The following is a 14,991-nucleotide window of genomic DNA, read 5'->3' as shown; positions in this document are numbered from 1 at the left end:
CAGCCCAAACTGTTAAGATACTGGTAGCTTTAGTTTTACTGCAAGTTATGTGTCCTGGGCATTGAGTTACCCTTTGTAGTTGCCTCTTCTGGGTTTTTTTTAGCTCTCTGACTGGCGAGAATAAAGTTATGCTAGTGTTGCTCTCCGGAGAATCTACTGTGCAAGCCCAAAAATGCCAGTAGCCTGAGAGGTGGGGGAAAAAGCGATGGGGGATGCAATAAAAACCTCCCTGGGTGATTTTTACTCACTCGGGATGATAAATAGAGAACTGAGGTGGAGAGCAGGAGAACAGATAGAAACTAGTTCAGCACTCAGGAAAACCACTCGCCAAACCCATTGCTGACATAATCTAGTAGTAGGTGGCAGTTACAGCCTTCCTCTGCGTTATGTCAGAGTGTCAGTGCTGTTTATAGCAGTGAACTCCGGCCATGTAGCTGGTATTATTATTAGCAACTCAAGGGTTTAGGGCAGAAGTCTTGCCCCTTCATTCCCATATAGGTGAAGATGTGGCTGTCATAGGTAAGAACTGCCTTATCAGCTATGGTGACTAATTCCATCAAATAATTATTCACTATGATATTTTTTTGCCTGAGGCATTATATAATAATAAAAAGTAACTACTTACATTAGTAAGAGTGGTCATCAGATCAGATTTCAAGTGGCTGAATGTAATGAAACGTGACACTTATTTTCACATAACTTCTTTTTACATGACTTCTGGTATCTTTGTCTAATTAATCAGAAAGATTCTGTGGTTTGCATTCCCTTTAACTATAAAATTAAATAAAGTTTTAGGCTTTTTGACCAGATACTTAATTATTGGAAAAGAATAGCATATCAGTTTTATAAAGGCATTTCATTGATGAGAACACTGCAGTTTACATTATGTAAAGTGCAGGTAGAAAAGAGATATTCCATACGCATTTATTTCCTTAATCTTGGAGTACAAGGCCATTACATTAATCTGCATGTGTAGTTCCATTATTTTAATTTTTATATTTTATTAGAAGAAAGCTTGCTGAAGAGAGAATCTTTGTTATAGGAGCTGTAAAAAGCATTTTTATTGGAGCAGTAACATGTCTTGAAACAAAATTTAGGAACCACAACCATCAGTTGAAAAATTCCTATGATTTACACCAAAATATAATTATAGTGCTGTTTGTGTAGCACTGTGGATTTGCAGGTAAAGTTAGATTTTTCTCAGTAGATCAAATAATATGTATGGAAAAATAAGAATAAGTCTACATTCCCTTCTTTGTAACTTTTGGAAGAAATAGGCTCAAGTAATCATAGAATCACAGAATGGTTTGGATTGGAAGGGACCTCAAAGAACATCTAGTTCCAACACCCCTGCATGGGCAGGGAAACCCTCCACTACACCAGGTTGCCCAAAGCCTCATCCAACCTGACCTTGAACACTTCCAGGAATGGGGCATCTACAGCTTCTCTGGGCAACCTGTTCCAGTGCCTCACCACCCTCTGAGTGAAAAATTATTAGAGGGACTTCTTTTAACTGACCTGCTAGTGAAATGTCATCAGGGTTTTTAATTTTCCATGATTTTTGCCACTAAAATTTTCCTCAGACAGAACTTAGCTGACAATTCTCTTTTCTGTAGCATACAGCCTTCAAGAAATAGTAGTAACTTTTTTTTTTTTTTTTATCATTGAGTGTAGATATAGCTCTCACATACATTGAGAAGTGGTTGATCAGGAAGGTGATGGTTTTCAAGCTTCGTGAATATGCATGAAGTCAAGTGTTGATGTGCCAGTGGTTGAAACAGTCTCAGGTCTTCTGTGAGCTGGATTTAACACTATTTGGTGTTGAACTGTAGCTCCAACACTAAATGCTTCTGCCAGCTGATATCACTGGTTTGTCCCTTTTCCCTTCTCCTGCCTTCATTTACATAGATTACGTGAATTTTCAGTGCTTTTTTCTTTTTTAATTACAAGGTCTATACTACTTTATCCCAGACTTCAGCCCTACTCTTACTCTGACTGCATGGGAGAACCAGCAGCCTCCCGCTTTTTTACTCCATGAAGTCTGGCTGTAATGAAAATGCTTAAGGAAAATGCATATAACCTTGGGATTAGGTAATATACACGAGAAGTCTTAGCACATGAGACTTGAGAATAGTTTCAGTAGTTTTGTCAATGATATTTTTCCTTTCTCTGGTCCAAGATTTCTATCTGTGGATCTGGCTGCGAGGAAAAGTCGTGTGTGAGCTGCTGCTGCTGGTGTCACTGGGACTGCTGGTGTTACTGGGGCTGCTGGTAACTGCTTTCAGCCAGCGCTTTTTGTTACGTGCTCAGAACTGGGAACTGCTGAATGTTGCTTCATAATGTTGTTTATATGAGGGCTAAGCTTCCTTGAAAAAAAATAAAAATAAAAAATTTGCCTGTCAGCCAACAGAGATCTGGAAAAAGTACCTCTTAGTTTTGTCAGCAGCTTTCCTCTTTTTTTATTAAAGTTTAGTACAGTACAGTAAAGTATAATTGCTTCAATTACAATACCCATCTTGCACACCAAATATGCTAACCTGTCCTGGAGCACAGGGATTTTTCCTTGTAACCTTACGTGCATCTCTTTTAAAATGTTAAAATATTTAGGGCGTACCGTTCTCAGTAGGGGCACGTAGGTTGTCTGCTTGTTATATCTGTTTCTGCAGCTGGAAAGTTTCAAGGTCTGTGTGTTGCCAAGCACAATTTGTTGACCTTGCATCGTAAATCAAAAAGTGACAGACTCTGCAAGGAAAATCCCAACTGAGACTTACTAGATTGTAAGGCTTAAATTTACTCAATATTTGGAATGATATTTCTTTAGGCCTTAGTTATTTTTTCTCTTTTCAGTGTAGTCATTTTTAAATCTAAAAAAGGTATTGTGTATTGTGGGTACTGTGGATGCTACACGAAATTGTATAGAACCGGGAAAAGTTTGGTTGAAAGAAAAGACTTATTTTGAAAGTAGCTTAATTTTGGAACATGGTCACTGTTTGCCTTCTGTTTCTTGGTGCTGTGATAAGAAAACAATGACCAGGCTTTCTATGTTGAGCTGTGCATTTCATGTAGAACAGAACCTACAGCTGGTTTAGCTCTAGGTTTTGTCCTTCAGTTGTGTAAATGTTGGGAGAGATAATGTCAAACGTGCTCGGAGCATTTCTAGGAGATATTGATCTTCAACGCCTCTGATAGAGGAGATTCCACAAGCTCACAGGCAACTCGTCCTGGTGTATCCCTACCCTGTAGAGAGAGCTCTTCCTGATATCTAACCTACGTTCTCTTCGCGGTAGATTTAGCTCTGTCTTCCTCCTTCTGTGCTCAATGAGACAGATTTATCAGTATATGATAATTATATGAAAATAGTTGTCACGTTTGTCACTAGTTTTAGTTTAAGCAGTTTCCCAGCAGTCGTGGACTGCACGCCTCTTATCTTCATTGTGCTTTTCTGGGCTGTCTTTTTTTGTCTATGCTTTTCTTTAACAGTATTGCCTAATACCATATTCCAGAGTGTTGCCTGCACCATGTCATTAGTGTCATAATACACTGTGATGTCTTACCCCCTCTGCTTGTAAAAGGGTCCATAATGCTGTTTTACAGTGCTGGTGCCTATTTATTTGTGGTCTGTGGCATTTGTTACACTCTTGTACTGCCTATGCAGTTGTTTCTTATATTTTTTGTGTACATGACTTCTGTCAAGTACTTCATACTTGTTTTTATGGAATTTTGTCTTCTTTACTCTGGGCAATTCAGTCATTTTGTACAAAGACTTGGCCTCTAAAGGATTTTATGAATTTGTGACATAATCTCTGTTCCATCATTCAAATCATTACTGAAGAGGGAAGCGAAACCTCTTTGGTGACCTCAGTTAAAATGCCTTTTAGTTTGATAATGAACTGCTAACTAGTAGAGTTTTTTTCTCCTGTAGTGTTCTTCAGCAGCTCTGTGCCCACTTATTTAATTAACATACACAACTACCACAAAGATGTGTTAAAAGTTCAGATAAATTACACCTACTCCTTTCCTTAAAACATCTGTCAAAGGAGAAAACTACAATAGTTTTAACTTACTCGTTTGTTTTGTTGGTTGTTCCTTATGGTCTTGTTATCTAGATGTTTGTATCTTGTTATCTAGATGTTTATATCCTGACTCCTTCAAATAATTTATTCCAGTGTAGTTGTGGATATTAGAAGTGACCTGATTGACCGTCTAATATTCCCTGAACTCCTCATTTGCAAAATTTTGTGCCAGTTTCCTCTTTTCCACCTACCCAAGGTCTTCCACGTCTTATTTTTTTCAAAGAATATTTCTAAGTTCTGGAAGGCATTTGATAATTCTAGAGGTTGATTAAGCAAGTTCTTTAAGTACTTTAAATTGCCCAAATTTTGCTGAATAGAATACAGATTATAGACAAACTGATGATAGGTGGATGGTGAGGTGAACTGAAAACTGGCTGGGCTGAACTGGCAGGCTCGAAGGGCTATCATCAGCAGCACAGAGTCCAGCAGGAGGCCAGTCACTGGTGGTGTACCTCAGTGGTTCATTTTGGCATCAGTAGCATCTTCATTAGTGACCTGGATGAGTGGACGGGAGGCTGCACCCTCAGCAGGCTTGCAGATGATGCAAAACTGGGAAGAGAAGTTGTCTCACCAGGTAGTTGTGCTGCCATCCAGAGGAACCTCAAGAGGTTGGAGAAATGGACTGACAGGAACCTCATGAAGTTCAACAAAGGGAAGTGCCAAGTTCTGCCCCTGGGGAAGATCAACCGCCGGCACCAGTATATGCTGGTGGCATCTAGGAAGCAGCTTTGCAGAAAAGAACTTGGGTTCCTGGTGGACACGAAGCTGAACATGAGCCAGCAAAGGAGGGCTGCATTAGAAGCAGCATTGCCAGCAGGTTGAGTGAGGTGATCTTTCCCCTCTACTCAGCCCTGGTAAGACACATCTGTAGTGTTGTGTCCAGTGCTGGGTTTCCCAGTACAAGACAGACATGGACATACTGGAATGAAGGGCCATGAAGATGATTAAGGAGTTGGAGCACCTTTCATACAAGGAGAGGCTGAGAGAGCTGGGATGGTTTAGCCTGGAGAAGAGAGAGCTCAGAGGAAATCTAATGATGTGTATAAATACTTGTTAGGTTGTTGTCAAACTCATGAAAGAAAAAAAAAAGGTGACAAAGCTATAAAAGAAAAAAAAGCAAGAAAAAGAGATTAGTGAACTGAGCATTTTTAATATGCAAAGGCATACTTTTTTTTTGTTTGGAAAACTCATTCTTTGCCATTTCTCACTTATTTCTCAATATCATTGCTCCACCTTTCAAGGCATCTTGTCCCTTCTGTCTCCCAGAAATGCCATCCAGAGAACTGATGATTGTTGTTTGAATGATTAAATATGGTGTGAACTTTGGAGGGTTAGGGCAGATCTTTTCAAGTAGAACTCAGGTTTAAATGTATATCTGCTTTCGCTGCTGGTTTGAACTGACATATGTCCTTGTCCTCACTTTGCCCTAATGATTTCATGTCAAATTATTTCATGGGTTCACATTTTTTATGTAGAATAGTGAAATACAATAGTACTGGTAATAGAAAAGGGAAAAAAATGAGTAGTTTACACAGTAAATGTTATAATGTCTTGTGTGACCTAATTTTAAGTCACAGGCCAGAGGACTTAGAAAAGGGAAATAGTCTCATTGTAAGGTTTTTTTTTCTCTGAAAGTCATTGTAAACTTTTCCTGTTCAAATTTTTATCACACTTTGTGATCTGTATCAACACGCAGCAGCCCACTGTTCTGTGTTTCTAACCTTCAGGCATGCACTGCAGCCAGCATTTCCATTTCTTTCCACTTAAGCTATCTGTGTCCTATCTTGACCAAAACTTCTTCAGCCCCTGAAAATAAGTGCAAGTGTTTTCTAAAACACTTTTTAGAAAAAAATTTTCTAAAACACTTGCAATTTTTCTGTAAGGTTTTTGCCTCCTGAATGATGGTATGAATATGGGCCAGTGTATCTAGAACAAAACGGTATTTTCTCACCCTCAAACTCTATCTGGCAAAGATATGCGAGATGTTGTGCGCTTGCAGCCCAGGCGGCCAACCGTGTCCTGGGCTGCATCCAAAGCAGTGTGGCCAGCAGGTCAAGGGAGGTGATTCTGCCCCTCTACTCTGCTCTCATGAGACCCCACCTGGAATACTGCGTTCAGCTCTGGGGCCCCCAGCACAAGAAGGACATGGAGCTGCTGGAGCGGGTCCAGAGGAGGGCCATGAAGATGATCCAAGGGCTGGAGCACCTCTGCTATGAAGACAGGCTGAGAGAGTTGGGACAGTTCAGCCTGGAGAAGAGAAGGCTCCGGGGTGATCTTATTGCAGTCTTCCAGTACCTAAAGGGGCTTCCAAGAAAGCTGGAGAGGGGCATTGTACAAGTGCATGTAGTGATAGGAGAAGGGGCAATGGATTTAAACTGAAAGAGGGGAGATTTCAATTAGATCTAAGGAAGAAATTTTTTACAAAGAGGGTATGAAACACGGCATCAGGTTGCCCAGAGGAGCTGTGGATGCCCCATCCCTGGAAGTGTTCATGGCCAGATTGGATGAGGCTTTGAGTAACCTGATCTAGTGAAAGGTGTCTGCTAGAAGGAATGGAGTTGGAACTAGATGATCTTTAAGGTCCTTTCCAACCCAAACCATTCAATGATTCTATAAAGATGGAGTGGATTAAGGCAGGTTAGGAGTTTACAGCATGGTGTAGTTGTTCCTGAAACAGCTGTATGTACAAGCAGTTCTACAGCCAAGGTACAATGGCTTGTTGGTATCTCAAGGAGGATGACTTGATCCTTTCTTCCCCTCTCTGCTCCTGGCATGGAGGTCCCCCTCCTTTCCTTTTGCCTGTGCCTGCCCTGGTACTTTTACACTCTTCCAGTGATCTCCTTCTCTCACCAAATTGGCAGCAAACCCTTCTAAGCTTTGATTTACTTTTTCTTCCTCTTTGAGTTTTTCTTCAGCATTTGTGAGTCACTGTGCAGGTGGTAAGGAGGAGGTAAGAGCACTGAGCCTCAGCAGAGGGGATGGGAGGAAGAAGTAGGACATTCCCTTCTCAGTCCTAGAGCTGCTAAGTTTACTGACTGACTCGTGTGGTCACATAGATAATTTAGAGCAAGATGGGATTATTCCAAGTGAGTTTAACACTAAGATAAACTACTAGAAAGGAAACTGTCATTTGGGAATAGAATTATCTGCTCTCAAACTTGCTGGAAAGCAGTTAAGCAGAAGCAGCTGTCTGTACAGACATCTAACATGTCCTGCCTATGAAACTAGCAATATCATATTTAAGTAAATCACAAAAACAAAGACAGACAAAATATGTTTGAATTTCCATTCTGTTGCTTTATTGTTTTTATTCTATTGTTTTATTATTCTTTTATTATTTATTATTTCTTTCCAGACTGTCTTAAGTGGCATTGTTTGCTGTGTCTATTAATCCTGTTACCCTGTTTTGGATTTCATATTTTTTTTAACTTCTACAGGAACAGCTCAAAATCCACTATAAACAAGAGAATCCTTTTTGATGGATCCAGAGAAGCTTTCATTCTGGCCCATCAAGTGTTTAAATAAAGTGTAACTTTTATAGTAACAGTTGTAAAATCTTCAGGATCCGGAACATGCAGTAGTAGTGTGATGTTTCATGTAGTAACACTCTTTCTCCTTCTTGTAGGTCCTTTTGTTCTGCATCACAGCTGCTCTGTTCATGTTCTTTTTCAGGTATGTTGCTGGTATATCTATTTATGTTTGTAAAGATTAGTTTAAACAGCGTTTCTAAGAGCTTACTTGATTTTTGGTATTTGTCTGAAAACTTGTGTATTCTCAAGTCAAGCTTTCTGATTTGAGTAGAGTGATTCCATGGAGTTAAAAGCCCAGCGCTGTGAACATAATTGGGCTAAAAAGGAAAATGCCGAGTTAAGTGCTTTAAATCTTCTGGAGATTATACTGATTGCTTTAGGATCCTCCTCTCATCTCATAATTAGGACCCTGGAGATCCAACATTACATAGTATGAAAACGGCTGAAGTGCAGCTTTTCCTGCTTACAGACGAGAAGATAACATTTTTACCTTCTGGTGAATATAGAGGAGAGCAGGAAAATGAGATTTAACAGTCTTAAATAGTATCAAATATTTGACATGCAGGCAAGTGCAGCTACTTTTTTTAATTTTAGAGTAAACTAGTTTTACATACGTTTTCAGAAGGTATCAGTTGTATTCCTTTTTTAAAACATACAGTAGTGGGTTTGGATGAGACGCTCATTTTAATAGCTTTTTTCTCTTGCTTTGCAAGATATATGTAATAAGTCATTTACCTTGTCATTGTTTCCCTTTTAAATAGCAGATCTCTCAAATTTTCTTTATTATATCTCGAGCTGGAAAGTTGCTTGCTACAGTAACCTTTGACTACAGCCCTTTGACTTATAATTTTCTGTGGCTTGTAGCCATCTATGGTTCTTCAAGCCATATGATCCTCTGGTAATTGCAAAACTCTGGAGGCTGCAGCTTGTTTTTTCGTAATTCCATTACTTACAAATTACTTACGGATATTGGCCAAGAACAGTCTGTGGGTAAGGGAAAGCTATTAATTTAAAGGATTTGAAGAAGCATTCGTTCTTTCATCTACCACCTATTAAAACTCTCATATTGGCAGTCTTCTCCTTGCTTTATTTTCTTCTAATTCCCAGTGTCATGGCATAACAACTTTGGAGGATTTGACTTGTAAGGTTGAAGTTAGACACCTGTCTGTATGAATGTTGGTTCAACCAACCCAAAACACTAAAATGCTGATCTAAGCTGGAAATGTTGTATGATTCTGGAGGAAGCTAATTGTCTCCTGTTTATGTCTTTGGTAATGAAGCAGTGTTTTAGAGACAACCTGGAAGTTAAATGAGAACTGACCAAAGCCCAGAGGTATTTTGTGAATTCCTTCCTGACCTGACACAGGCAACACTGGCAGTTGAACGGGCTCCAAACCACTTTCTCTTCTAAAATTAGTCCCTCCATGCCAGAGTTGGTGGATATCCTGTTGAGCAATCGTCAACAACATTTAATTCCTTTGTCTTTGATGTTGTAACAGAGGGATTAAAATAGAGGATCAGGTAGTTATAGATCCATTAGTTTAATTCTCAGGAAAAAAAAATCTGTAAACACCAACAAAAATGGTAAGGCAATGTAGATTTATCAAAAATAATTACACAGACCTTTTTTTTTTTTCTTTTTTTTTTCCTTTCTCAGTATAATCAATATTGTGACTATAACTTCTTCGCAGTGATTCATGTGAGACTTTCCTGAAGAAACCAGGTATAGATGATCCATGTGAAAATACCTCTGGGTATGCACAGAACCTCCTGGATAGTATGTGGGCAGAGTTGTTATCAGAGGTTGGCCGTCAGACAGCGGATATACTAACTGTGTTGGCAAGGACCTACTCAGGTGTTTCGTTGTTTAAAATTTTTATATTTAAATAATGACAAAGACATCGGTGGAAATGCTAATTACATGTGTAGGTAAAGCTGCTGGCTGGGAACTGCAGTTGCTTTGCAGAACAGACTTGGAACTCAGATAAACGCAAACTGGGGATGTAATCTGAGAAGCTATAAAGGTGTTTAGTAATGACAAGGTTTTGGTAATATACTTACAGCTGGGGGGAATCAAATGGTTAAGGAGCCATTCACTGAAAAAACACCCAACAGTAGTTGTTGCCTGCTGCCAGCTAAGTGTAAGTCAACAGCGTCACGTTCCTGTAACAAGGGAAACACCATAATGGGATGTATAGAGCTTGTGAGATACGTGAAGTTGTCTTTTTGTTGTACTTAAAGTTTAGGAAGTTCTTGGAGCATTTTTATGTCCTTTTTGATTGTTACATGCCAAAAAGAATATGGAAGAATCAGAGAAACCTCAGAGAGTGATCTGGAGTTTGGAAACCATGGCTTGTTTAAAAGGATGGATTGTGATTGCTTAATTTAAAAAAAAGATAATTAGGATGGAATAACTGTCTTCATGTATGTACAAGACTGCTGAAAAGAGAAAGAGAATAAATATTGTATTCTTGCTGGCTGTGATGGAAAGGATAAGAGATAACAGAGCAAGGCATTTCTCCTTACAGTAATGAATTGCAGCAGGTTTGAATTCACTTAGATAGTGAACAAGGAAATCTTAAGAAGGAAGTGGTGAAAATATTCCTTGGTGATGCTGCAGATTATCTGTCCTTTCAGATCCATAGGAATAGATTTTGGATAACATGAGTATTACCACTTAGGGGTGGGAATGGACTATTCGACTTCCTGAGACTCTTCCGCTTTTTGATTCATATCAATGATTGTCATATAGTGAAATGTTTAATGTAATAAACTGTCAAAGACAGTGGCCAGTAAAGCCTTTGGATGAGGATAACCTTGCTGTGCTTTGTTGAATGCAACTTGAAAGGTATACCTGGAAAAAAATTCAAATGACAGCTCTACACAGTAGAAATCACCACGTCTTGTGATTTCAGAAGATATGAAGTGGAGACAGGAGGGCAAGCAAAGACAGGGAACATGTCAGCAGTCCAGGCGGGCAGGAGCATCTCTGGAAATTAGAAGAGAGAGAAATGTGACTCTTCTACCACACTGAATGAAAGTGTTCTTCCACAATTTCTAGTTGTAGAAATGTAGTAGGAGAGAAACAGCTACTCAGAGAGAAGAGAGACAACAGAGAGGTCACTTGATCAGTCCTCAGAGTTTTAGTCCACTTTTTCTGGACTGGGACTGTGAGTTGATTGTTGTCTTATCCCATATGTGAATTCATCATTGATTCCCTTCAGTAGGATTTTGGACAACCCTCAGAGGATTCCGCTATGGATCTATCCAGAGCCCTGGGGAGGCAATCTTCCCATCTCCATCATTATCTGAAATAGAAAAGAGTTGTGATAGGACAAGGGGTAATGTTTTTAAAATAGAGGGAGGTAGATTCAGGTTGGATATTAGGAAAAAATTTTTTACCATGAGAGTTGTAGAACACTGGAACAGGTTACCCAGAGAGGTGGTGGATGCTCCATCCCTGGAGACATTCAAGGCCAGGTTGGACGAGGCCCTGAGCAACCTGATCTAGTTGGAGATATCCCTGTTTGTTGCAGGGGGGTTGGACTAGATGACCTTTGAAGGTCCCTTCCAGCCCTAACCATTCTATGATTCTATGATTCATTCTAATTGGGAGAGTCATTGAACTGTATCGCCTCTGTTTAGTGACTCAAAATCACTTCTGCCTTTTCCTAATCATAACTGGATCAAACTGACAAAATTGTGTTAGAATTACTGTACTTTCAGAAAAGTCTCAGAAAAACACCTTATTGACCGTCAGATCTGCTTGGCTTGTAGAATATTTTCTCATGGACTAGGAAACGTTGTTCAGTGCTAACAAGTATTTATTGACATTTTCTTTCAAAGGTGGCTTTTTGTCCTCCCCACTTCACCAAAATGTCATAGAATCATAGAATCTTTTGGGTTGGAAGAGACTTTAAAGATCATCTAATTCCAGCCCCTCTTACATGACCAGGGACACCTTCCACTAGACCAGGTTGCTCAAAGCCTCGTCCAACCTGGCCTTGAACACTTCCAGGAATGGGGCATCCACAGCTTCTCTGGGCAATCTGTTCCAGTGCCTCACCACCCTCACAGGGAAGAATTTCTTCCTTATATCTAATCTAAATCTCCCCTCTTTCAGTTTAAAGCCATTGTCCCTTGTCCTGTCACTACACGCTCTTGTAAAAAGTCCCTCTCCAGCTTTCCTGTAGGCCCCCTTTATGTTCTAGAAGACCGCTAGAAGGTCTCCCTGGAGCCTTCTCTTCTCCAGTCCTTCTTATGTTGGGGACTCCAGAGCTGAATGCAATACTGCAGGTGGAGTCTCACGAGAGCAGAGCAGAGGGGCAGAATCACCTCCCTTGACCTGCTGGCCACACTTCTTTGGATGCAGCCCAGGACACGGTTGGCTTTCTGGGCTGCCAGCGCACATTGCCGGTTCATGTTGAGCTTCTCATCCACCAGCACTGCCAAGTCCTTTTCCTCAGGGCTGCTCTCAATCCATTCTCCACCCAGCCTGTACTTGTGCATGGGATTGCCCCGACCCACGTGCAGGACCTTGCACTTGGCCTTGTTGAACTTCATGAGGTTCTCACAGGCCCATCTCTCTAGCCTGTCAAGGTCCCTCTGGATGGCATCCCTTCCCTCTAGCGTGTCCACAACACCACACAACTTGGTGTCATCTGCAAACTTGCTGAGGGTGCACTCGATCCCACTGTCCATGTCACTGACAAAGATGTTAAATAGCGCCGGCCCCAGTACTGACCCCTGAGGAACACCACTCGTCACTGGCCTCCACTTGGACATTGAACCGTTGACCACAACTCTTTAGGTGCGACCAGTTAAGATATATTCTGTATATCACATAACTTTCAGGGTATCTTTCAGGTTGACCATGCTAATAACTTGCTTGGTAAATTGAGCTTGCTTAGTGTTGCTTCTGGAAGTTGAGCACCCTGACTGATAGTTATTCACTAAAAGAGAACAAAATCAATATCGCACATAATTGTGACATGATCATACCTCTCCCTTGATGTGGGTGTTTTCCTACCCACACCATTGGGAAATTATGCGATAGCAGATGAATCTTGGTCTGTGGATGTATAGGCATGTTCTTCTCAATTCATTTGAATATTTCCTTTTCTAGCGTTATGAATTTTCTCAGTATCTCTTTTTAATGTCTATCTTGAACTATTTTCAGAACAAATTCTACATGATCCTTTGGCCAGGCAGTTATAATTTGCTGATGCTTCTCTCTGCCAACCTTTACACGTCTGATTTCTGCCTCTGTAGCAGCAGAAAGGCTCAAAAGCCTGTGTAATGGATCTGGAGAGCTTATTATTAAAAATATTGATGCATTCAGATAATGTTATCATTTGGTATAGAAAAGGTTTCTCCAATTGTAAAATGAATGCCCTTTACTCTTGGAAGGCTTTGTCCTCACATTGTGTTGACTTGCTGCCCTTGATCCTCCTAGCCCATCCCTATGGCAGATCATCGAATCATAGAATGGTTTGTGTTGGAAGGGACCTCAAAGATCATCTAGTTCCAACACCCCTGCCATGGGCAGGGAAACCCTCCTCTACACCAGGTTGCCCAAAGCCTCATCCAACCTGGCCTTGAATACTTCCAGGGTTGGGGCATGTACAACTTCTCTGGGCAACCTGTTCCAGTGCCTCACCGCCCTCTGAGTGAAAAATTTCTTCCTTATATCTAATCTAAATCTCCCCTTTTTCAGTTTAAATCCATTGCCCCTATGGTTCACATCAGTTGAAAACTTCACCAAGCAGCCTTGATATTTATCACTGGAGTTTCCCCAGAGTTCTGTTGGACTGTTCAAATGTTACTGCGTCTGCTACAGGTCAACAAGAAAAAGAAGCTGGTAAACCTCAAGAGTTTAAGAAGTGAGGTTACAGAACTGAAATGGTAGGAAAAAAATCTAGGGATAATTACTCTGCAATAGATAAAGTGGGAATGGAGTCAGAATGAAAGGTAAATTCAGAAGAGCAATATAGAGAGGAAGAAAGTAGAAAAAGGGAAGGAGAGAGTGACTGAAAAGGGGAAAAACAAGATCATGTCAGCAGGCAGGACAAAAAATAGAAGAATATACTAGGAAAAAAGCAGCTGCAATGCAGATGATAGGTTTGCTGGCAACAAAGTTCTATTTAGAGACAGACGAAGCATATTTTAGGGTAGTTTGGTTTTTTTCTTTCATTCTTTTTGTCCTTCCTCCATTTCTGGTGCTTTTCTCATCACTCATTTGTGGACAGCTGTAGTATACAGTAATTTATATAGTGCCATCTGTCATACCTGTATGTAACGCACACATATAGGTAATCACCGTTGAAACAAATTCTTTCCCTTTCCACCCATTTTTTTCCTTAAAAGCTTAAATGTAGAAGCCTATCTGTGGAGAGGAACATTCCTGTATCTTTAGGAATTAATTTTCAGGTGACATTGAACTCCACTGGGACTTAATACTCACTGCTTCCTCAAAAAAAAAAAAAAAGAAAAAGTAATTTGTGATGTCCTGTGATGTCATGTATGATTCATTTTAAAATGCACCATTTTTAAAGTGTCTTGTAACAAGAGCACACTTTAACGCTTCTACTTTTTAAAAACAGTTACAGTTTACATGGAATTAAAGTTACGGGTGGAAGGGTTTTGATTATACCATGATTTCATGTCATCTTATTTCAGTTTGAATAATTCGTGGTGCTGGCTGTTCAGAAAACCTTTCTAGAATAATTGAATAGAATAAAATGAACAAGCAGGAGGAATCCTATAATGTGTAAAACAAAGATTTGTAAAATACAATTGAATCAATGTTATTTTAATAGCAGTTTTATTTTGAATATTGCACTTTTTGGAAGGTTGATGCAATGACTGTGCTTTTGTGCGTATTTGAAGAAATCCCCATAATGCAAAACTTGCAACCTCAGCACAATAAATGAACACCTACCTGTAAATCCTAAGTAAATTTCTAAGTAAATTCACATAAATTTAGAAAATCCAGCAATTTGGGTGGACGTGTTGGCAGACTGCAGCACTGGTTGCTGTAGTAGTTAATCCTTAGACTGTATGCTACTAGTTTACAATAGGCATATGTTAATTCATCTGCTCTGAACCAGAGCAAAGAAAGGAAAGCTCCGTGTACGAGCTGAAACCAGCTATTATGGGAAGTTGGATGTTTCTGATGATTGATTGATTTACAATAAGTTGAGGAAGAAGTCTGCCTTCTGTAGAGATAAATGCTAAAATGTTATATTTGGAAACAATAATTTCAGGCAATCAGATGATATTGCCCTGATTTCACAAAGCAGAACGTGGTGTTTTTCGTAACTCACCGTTTGCAGAGCTCACAACAGAAAGTTCTTGATCTCTTGATGTCGTTTACGTATTATCTATTG

General features: G+C 39.9%; 1 protein-coding gene across 3 annotated transcripts in view; it reads left to right on the top strand.

Moving 5' to 3' along the window:
- Positions 1-14,991, top strand: part of TMEM135 (transmembrane protein 135) — a 193,631-nt gene that overhangs the window by 117,983 nt on the left and 60,657 nt on the right. For 2 of the 3 annotated variants that reach the window (XM_086614349.1, XM_086614331.1), the window contains one exon: positions 7,699-7,745. In XM_086614349.1, the coding sequence (XP_086470475.1) occupies positions 7,699-7,745 (47 nt within the window). Of the gene's footprint in view, positions 1-7,698; positions 7,746-8,261; positions 8,268-14,991 lie in introns of all 3 variants that reach the window. The other variant, XM_086614338.1, reaches the window with a different exon arrangement.

The sequence above is a fragment of the Tauraco erythrolophus genome, chromosome 1 (assembly GCF_009769465.1).
Source record: "Tauraco erythrolophus isolate bTauEry1 chromosome 1, bTauEry1.pri, whole genome shotgun sequence".
Taxonomy (NCBI): Eukaryota; Metazoa; Chordata; class Aves; order Musophagiformes; family Musophagidae; genus Tauraco; species Tauraco erythrolophus.
Note: the sequence above shows the minus strand (reverse complement) of the source record. Positions and strands in the feature narration are given on the sequence as shown.